The sequence below is a fragment of the Macadamia integrifolia genome, chromosome 9 (assembly GCF_013358625.1).
Source record: "Macadamia integrifolia cultivar HAES 741 chromosome 9, SCU_Mint_v3, whole genome shotgun sequence".
Classification (NCBI taxonomy): Eukaryota; Viridiplantae; Streptophyta; class Magnoliopsida; order Proteales; family Proteaceae; genus Macadamia; species Macadamia integrifolia.
Genome location: NC_056565.1, coordinates 19,565,146 through 19,573,837, shown reverse-complemented (window position 1 = coordinate 19,573,837; position 8,692 = coordinate 19,565,146). Strand labels below are relative to the sequence as shown.

The 8,692-nt window shown below is 37.8% G+C and overlaps 2 protein-coding genes across 4 annotated transcripts; one reads left to right on the top strand and one right to left on the bottom strand.

Moving 5' to 3' along the window:
- The first annotated feature begins 1,792 nt into the window (after positions 1-1,792).
- Positions 1,793-3,444, top strand: LOC122089806 (F-box protein At3g07870-like). Its single transcript, XM_042659490.1, has one exon. It carries the CDS (start codon positions 2,099-2,101, stop codon positions 3,305-3,307), a length of 1,209 nt encoding a protein of 402 aa, XP_042515424.1. The 5' UTR covers positions 1,793-2,098; the 3' UTR covers positions 3,308-3,444.
- A 1,742-nt stretch (positions 3,445-5,186) lies between these two features.
- On the bottom strand, positions 5,187-8,692 carry LOC122089807. 3 transcript variants are annotated; one of them, XM_042659493.1, is made up of 4 exons: positions 8,269-8,692; positions 7,661-7,791; positions 5,605-5,780; positions 5,187-5,477 (listed from the first exon to the last, which is right to left on the bottom strand). In XM_042659493.1, the coding sequence occupies exons 1-4, from the start codon at positions 8,647-8,649 to the stop codon at positions 5,431-5,433; spliced, it is 735 nt and encodes a 244-aa protein (XP_042515427.1). In that variant the 5' UTR covers positions 8,650-8,692; the 3' UTR covers positions 5,187-5,430. The 3 variants fall into 3 exon arrangements, with proteins under 3 accessions (XP_042515427.1, XP_042515426.1, XP_042515428.1); XM_042659492.1 differs by having other exon boundaries at positions 5,187-5,498; positions 8,269-8,674; XM_042659494.1 differs by having other exon boundaries at positions 5,187-5,498; positions 5,605-5,763; positions 7,710-7,791; positions 8,269-8,665.

The following is an 8,692-nucleotide window of genomic DNA, read 5'->3' as shown; positions in this document are numbered from 1 at the left end:
TAAGATTTTTCCCTAATTAGAGTGGATTGCATGAAGAGAATTTGTGAAACCAAACCTAAACTAGTTTAGAATTTTGTGTGCTGTCTTATATACTCCTTTTTAATGGAAGAGAATTTGTGAAACCAAACCTGAAGTAAGTTGGAGGAGGCTTATTTTGAGTTTTAGGTATTGGCCTATGCTCCTTTGTAATGGAAGTTTATCGCCATTGTTTTTAAGAATCCAAATTTGTGAATTCAAACCTTAAGTAATTTGGAGTTGGCTTATTTTAAGTTTTATGTGTTGTCCTATACTCCCTGTAATGGAAGTTTGCCGTACTATTTTGGGAATGTTTTTCTTAATAGAATGTGTTCTTAAATTAAAATGACACTAAATCTCCTATGTGATTCATGTTGTTGGCTACATTTTATCTGCTTAGACTATTGGTATGTTTGAGTTAATCGTCAAGTGGGTACGGATGTGATGATCAACTATACTTATAAACAGAGATGAGATACAAATTCCGAAAATGATTATAGCTGTAATATTATTCAGTAGGGTGATATTTGCAGTTCTTAATACACAAATTTTTTGTCTAGCCACTGGTCCTTTTTTTTTTTTTTTTTTTGGATAGTTCTGGTCATTGTTTCTTATTCCTTCTTAATGTGAAATAAATGATTTAATACTGTGTTTCATTTTTCCTTAGAACCTCAATCTATAAACAATTTTAGGATTATATTGTGGTAGGAGTATTAATATCTCTATCCTTCTCCATTTACCTTGATGATGTAAAGCATCTCATTTGTAGAACCTTGTTCTCTCAGGGCTGGTGTTGAAAGTGGAAGGCTAGTAATGAACTAATTGAGAAATTGGATGACAAGACATGGGATTATAAATTGTATTATATGTATCCCTTCTTTTGCAATACATAATATGTTGACTATACTTGAATATTGTTGTTAATGGTTCCTTTAAGTTTTGTATGGCTTTGGACATAATACAACTCACTTGACTTTAGTCTTATGTTGAAACACCTTGAAAATGTCAATACAAAAGTAGGGGACTATTTTTTCTTTTGGTGTGTACAATGCTGCATGCATCATAGCTGAATATTTCAAACCTCTGGTTGAAGTATTCTTACTGTCAAAGATGAGATACAAATATTGACAGTGACTATTGTTGTCATTATTCATTAGGGTGATGTTTGCGCTTCTTAGTTATCTTACACAAATTTTATGTTTGGTCGCTAGTTCTGGTTACATATTGCCATCTTTCTCTATTTACCTTGGTGCTGTAAAGTATCTGGTTTGTGGAACCTTGTTCTTTCAGGGCTGAGTCGGCTGACGTTGAAAGTGGAAGTTTTTTTTTTTTTTTAAATCAATTTATTTTTATAATTTTACCCTTGAACCATATATGTGGATCGAAATCAAAAAAATCAAGATCAAGGGTCTATCAAAGCCGATACCATTGCGATCCAGCCGAACTGACCGTTCCATTTCTTTTTTTAGAACCTCGCGTCTCATAAGGTAGGCAGTGTCATTACACATCAACCACGTGAGCACAAGAGGCATCTAGGGCTAGTTCAGTAATTCAGACTAGCATATGTTTTTTGGTTAACTTCCGAATTGGGAGTTTGGGACTGTAATGACTAATGGGGCATGGCCGATCCGTGGGCCGTTTGTTTGTTGTATTTCAAGAATGAGGACTGAACAGTCTTAAGAGTGGTTTAATTAGATTAATTTAATCCACCTACCAAACACCAACCAACTACTCCGTCTCCAACTACAAATATCCAATATGAAGTTATGAAAAGCAAGTCATTCCTTAATTTCTTAGATTTCAGAATTGAAATCAAAGCCAAATAGGAAATCAATCTTCTGCAATTCCACCAAAGTCTCATAAGCCAAACTACCTTCTTCTAAAAACCCTGAATCTTACCTGGAAGAATGGAAGACGACCAACCAACCACCCTTGCCATCACGTTACCTTCTTCTTAACCAAACCTTTTCTTTCCTTTGCGTTTTGGTAACCATTTAACCTAACACATCGAAGAGTAAGAGCTGGGTCTTTATTAACCAACCAAAATACCATACTAAGCAACATATAGGAGCACCGGAGGAGCATGGAGGACTTCCCACAAGACCTCATCCTCAACATCCTTTCAAGACTACCTGTGAAGCTTCTTATCCAATCTAGATGTGTATCTAAACTCTGGTGCAACCTAGTCGACAGCCAATGTCTCGCAAGCATGCACCTTCGACAAGGCTCCGAAGAACCCAGCCTTCTTCTCGTTGCATGTCCCACTGGTAAGGCAAGTATAACAAGTCTGTATTTGCTTAAAGAAGACAGAGGGACTCTCAGGACAAGTCATAATGCAACTATGCAGATTTTGAATTCTCGCAAGTATGGTCCATGGTGTTCCTGCAATGGCTTGCTTTGTTTCGCCAGACATGGTGATGGGCTGCTTTCTTCTAGACACGATGGTCGGGAGCTTGTCTTCATATGTAATCCTCTCAGAGGCGACGTTTTAACTCTACCACCGATAACTACGATATCACCAGTACCTGTGGGACAGAAATATGGATTAGGCTATTATCCTTCAACCAAAGAATACAAAGTAGTAAGAATATTCTATCATGCTTTTGATGGGATCAATGACCAATACAGCTTTGGCGCCGAGATATACACTTTGCGTAGCAAGTCTTGGAGAGACGTCCGCAGCACACCTCCTTATGCAGTCACTGGAAAACCTGTATTTGCAGAGGGTTCCTTGCACTGGATGATCAATTCTGAACTACATCCCAACAAAACAGAGCATGTGATCTTATCATTCAACATTGCAAGAGAGGAATTTAGTGTGATGCCCCATCCTGACATTGGATTGAAAAATCATGATATGTTGGCACTGGTTGACTTGGGTGGGTCTTTGTCTCTAGTTGATTCTTCATCAGATAAACACATTTTGATATGGGTATTGAAGGATTACAACAAGAGGTGCTGGCTCAGAGAATATTGTATCAGTATAAAAGCACCCGAAGGGTGGAGTGGGAGGTCGAATAATGGACATATTAGAGTCATAGGCTTCTGGGAGCATGGGGAGATATTGCTCACTTCAAGTGAGGATAGTTTTTTCTCATTTAATCCTAGGACTGATGCACTCAGGTATGTCCATGTCTCGGTTCTTCCACATGACATAGCAAGATCAGAAGTCTATGGACATACAGGAAGTCTGGTGTCCCTCAAGGCTTATGACTTAACTGCAAAGATAGATGTAAATGCAGTGCAAGACAGTTGCAACCTAGAAGCTACAGCACAGAAATTGGAACAATGAGGTTCTTTATGTACTCCGCTAATGTTTCTCTATCTGAGATTGTTTATTCTTCAGTAGAATCATTTTGGGAGAAGTTCAAGGATCTCTCTTTTTTTATATTAGTAGAAAATCTTGGTCTCTTCACTGAGTTAACATAAGCTTGGTACTCTTTTATGATGATTATCTTTTTCTTTTTCTTTTTTTTTTTTTTTCTGGTTTGTGTGTATAGTAGCACAGCACGCCCACATACTTCTCACCCCAACTCCATCCCCCCCAGGGTGGAGGTAGAATTTGACGTATCAGTATAGAAGCCCCTGAAGGGAGGAGTGGATGGTCAAACAATGGACATATTAGAGTCATAGGCTTCTGGGAGCATTGGGAGATATTTGTTACTTCAAAGTGAGGACAGTTTTTCACTCATATAATCCTAGGAATGATGGACTGAAAAATGGAAGTCTAAGGTCATGCAGGAAGTCTGGTGTCCCTTGGGGCTTGTGACTTCAGTACAAGTATGGATGCACATCCATGGCAAAACAGTGGGGACCTAGAAGCTACAGCACAGAAATTTGAACAACGAGGTTCTTTATGTACTCCACTATGTTTCTCTATCTGAGATGGTTCATTCTTCAATAGAAATCATTTCTGGAGGTAACGAAGTGATAAAAGGTTAAGGATCTTTCTCTTTTATGCTATCAGTAGACAATCTTGGTCCCTCCACTAAGTTAACATGGGCTTGGTACCAATTGCATGATGCTCAAATAGATTCATGTGAGGGAGTTAGTGCACCCGCTTCCAACGTCTCAACCCAATTCCCCCTCTCCCAACAGGGTGAAGGCAATATTCAATCCCAGGACACGTTGACAAAACGGGTCATAGTCCTTACCAGCTGCACTAGCTGGCACCTTCATAACTTTGCATTCTTTCAAAAAGGAACGAACTATCAATTAAGATAGATGGTCAAATAGGTTTCATGACATAGCCTTAACAATTTGTTTCTTGGCTTTGATCAGAAGCATCTCTTCCCATACTTGAGTATGACCATAATTACTTCTTCAAGAGCTCTCCTCTAATTGCTTGTAGTCACTCAAATTTAGTTTTGACAGGAACTCACAGATTTTATAGCGAAGGTTGAGTTGCTTTCGGTGATCATGATGGTGCATGATCTACAGTCATGTATGGTGGCTTGGAGTTGCAGCACCTCTGTTGTGATGAACAAAGATATCTTGAAAATCTGGCCATAAATCTACCCTTCCAGAAAAGTCCACTTCTCACTGCTAGAATTATTGATTACTGACTCATTGGTGTTTAGTTTCAGCTATCCATCAACTCCTACGCAGGGAACCAATGGACCATGATGTCAGATTGCCTCCTCCATCCCTACCCTCCCCTGTCCCCAGCAGGAAAAAAAAAATTCAGTGAATTACATCCAATCCAACGTAGCTATGGAAAATAATGCAAGTTGAATCCTTGTGCCTGAAAATATTATATTTCACTATCTGACAATATATAGAAGCTCTTATAATGATACACATGATCTGTAGAATATCATCTTCCGATATATCATATGGCAATACTTTGGGAATGGAAGATAAATTAAGCAGGACACATCTATTATTGTATCAAACCTTTGTGCAGTAGCTACACATATTCAAGCTTGAAGAGGGAAAATAGTCCTAGGGTCTAACTTGACAAGAAATAGGTGGTAGGAAGACAATGAGTGCTTTCTTTCCCTTACGAAACTGAATGTGGCAAAAACATTTTCCTACATGGTAGTTGATTCTGAGGAAAAAGGTGTACTCCCACTATAAACAACATTGTCTACATATCAATCAGAAAATTATTTGAAAAAAAAAGGAAGAAGTGGAAACCGAAAAGAACAGAGAGTTAGTGATACCAGTTGTAAACAATCAGATAATGATACTACCTTCTTTTATTGTAACTGGGAAACATGAATTGCTCATCATAAGATAACATTTTCCTGTGACAAAGAACAAATTTTCCCATAATTGAGAACTACTGCAAAAAAGATATACATTGAAGAGTGCTTTTGTATCATCAGATGCATAGATATGTACACTGATTCTGGCAATAGATACAGTATATGTTCCTGGTGAACACAGACAATGAACTGCATGCACAAACTCTCAATCAGCCAGGCTTCCTCTTAGACGCTTCAACACTTGTTCCTCACCTGTAAGGTTCTCAACCAAACCTTCAGAACAATAGGAAAGTAAGATTGGAGAGCCAAAAAAAAAAACAATGTCTCACATTACAAAACTAATCCAGCAAAGTACGATTTCAAAGGGAATGATAATTACCATTTGTGTAATCACGACAATCATGTTGACCGATGCTCAGCTCAGTTTGCCAGATTTCATTGAATTTGTTAGCTTTCTGTATACTATCCCCGTAGGAAAACCCAATGAACCAGCACTTTGTTTTGGGTAGCTTTGTCAGCTTTCTCACAAGAACAGTTCCTAATAAACTAATAATTCTGAGACACGTATCAAGAAAACCAAACATTCAATAGAATTTGTTTGATAACACAGAAACATTCGTATGACAGCACAATAAATAGGATTTGAATCAAGTTAACTGATTTAATATTTTCAGAAAATGTCAGCACTTTGAAAATTTAAGCTTCAACCTTCCACTGAAAAACTTCTAACATCCATTAGAAATATACAATTTTCAAATGCAAATTATATTTATAAGAACTCTGTAAGTAATCGAGAATAAAGAAATGCAAATTGAGTGTCATGCACAAAGCTCTTCAGACCATGAAAATTTGCTATCCACAAAGTTCCGGCATTATATAGAATGCATAATAATAAAAAAACACCCATAATGGGAAGAAAGAAAGCTTCATTTGTTGGTTACATATAGATCTGTTAAGTTGGGATAAGGTTTTGGATGCTGCTGATGCACAAGAGGGAGAATTGAAAAGAGAATTTAAAATGAGGTAAAAAAATCCTTACTACCAGAAAACAAAACCACGATCCAAATTAGCAATCATAAGAAAGATCTGAGTCTCAGTCCACAAATGATACCATCAATGTGCATGTTAGGCACTAAGTACACAGAGAAGTGGTATGATTGTATATGGGCTATTTACCATTTTACTTTGGATACAGGCATCAATATGGCATTGTACCACATGGTATCTCTGATCCCATTGGGCTATTCTCAAGGAACTTTTTATTCTATGGGCCCAGTCAAATTTGGGGTTCCTCTAGGTGGCTGACCTTGGGCTCCCCTAGATGTTTTTGTAAATCTCCATCTCGAAGACCGATTTGATAAAAGGCGTGAGAAAAGGTATTTTCCCAAATCCCAATCACAATTGATGTGGGATTAACATTCCCCCTCACGTGTAGGTGGACCGGAACCACGTCGTGGATGGAAAGGGAAGAACCATAGCACACGTTGATGGAAAGGAAGGCGGAACTGCTTTGATCCCATGTAAATCTCAATCTCGAAAGTCCGATCTGATAAGAAGGGTTCACAGGTATACAATAAAACGGATTTTCCTACTCACAATCAATGTCTGCACTAACTGGAAATCAGCGCATCAAGTACAACTATGGTACAAAATTTTCTCCACCAACTAAAGAAATTCAAATTGGCATAAGGTGAGAGACTTCTTACACTACTAATTACTCTTGGTTATCCTAATCATAAATAGTGATTCTTTACATTAGGATTTGAAATATCCCCACCACAGGAAATACATCAAAGTTGGAAAATGGATCATTCAAAACCAAATTGAGTCATGTCAAAGTGACAATTTCTTCAACAAGAAATGGATTTTGCTGTCTATTTCATGAAAATTAGCTTGAGCATAAAACTTGAAACTACAAGACCGAGTAAGACCATGTAAAGAAATAAATAAAGTGTGTGTATAAGCCCATGGTTTGCAATAGTTTTCATGGCATTGTGAGCATATTATTAGTAAAGATCACACAAGATGCATTCTACATGTCTGGTTTGACAGAAACAGGTTGCAGGATCTGGTAATTAATCTCACCAGGACTTAGGTCAAGTATGTCAGGTCAAAAAGTTGATGACAGAGCCAAAACATAATTCAAAACCTAATATATTCACAGATCTAAGATAGAATATTTTTCAAATTTTCGGCTGGACATAGAAGAGTTTTATACTTATCAGAAATGATCTCCCAGGAAAATTTTGAAGGGACTATAATTGGACCTTGTATTGGTCAGTGTTCTCATAGTCATCAGATGTTCAACAATACAAGCCAAAGTTGATTTACTGGTTCTAAGTTGGTTTGTGAAATTATGCCACTCAATATAGCAGAAGAACGAAAAGGCTCAGTTTCATAATAATCTTATGCGCCTCCACTGGATCAATAGATACTGTGGATTAGGAAATAGTACGAAAGTTGGAAGAAACATAATAGGTTCACCTGGTACTCCTCTACCAGATAGGGCTGCAAGAGCTACATATATATTCTCGGGATCTTGAGGTTGAAAATCAAAAACAAAGGCCTACAAAAAAAAAAAAGGAACAGTTCCCCTTATGCTATTAGTATATTAGTAGAAATAGAGGTCATTCAATGAAGATCTACAGAATATTCAGCTGTGTAAACAGGTACACACTTTTGTAAATGTAAGTGGCAATAATCAATGTGAACCAGCTTGGTGTACCCTTCATCGGATGTTCAGTTTAAAAGGGAAAAAAAATTAAGAATAGAAAGAGGAAAGACAATTGCCAAAAGGTTAAGGACAACAAAATTCGATTCCTAGGGAAACCTTATCTGTTTTTAAGTTTATTTTTTTGGTTACCATGTCGACCCAATTATTGCTGGACTGAACTTGATCCATGAATATTACATATTAAGGCAGAGAACTTCAAATGAGAGAAATTTACAGACTTATCATGGTTCCAAAACCTACATCCGATCAGAAGGCAAATGAAGGGAAAGCAAATCCGCGAAGGATGATGAAAGAGAGCAACGGCCGAACCTGAGGTTGAGAAGGTGAAATGGGTCTGATGATGACCAAATAGTGCTGTAAATCCCTGAGATTGAGAGAGTAAGCCGCAGACATAAGCAACTGCGCAGGGCCCTTTGCAGCTCTGAGAGGCATCGAAGCTACATAGACTTCATTTCTGTCTGGTTGAATAGGCGTTCTTGCAGCGGTCACGGTCAGAGAAGCCATCTTCCACTGCAATTCTCTATTCAAATAAGTGTTTTGCTGTCTGAGTTTGGACACTTGAGTGAGTGGGCAGTGTCGACTGTCGAGTGGTACTTCAGCAGAGATCTCATTTATCACCTCTAATTTATGGCTTAAATTGTATGCTGGTTTTAATTGAAAAAAAAAAAAAAAAATCCCTTGTAACTCCATCACATTCCCTCCATACACTCACTGGAATTAGTGCTGAAAATCT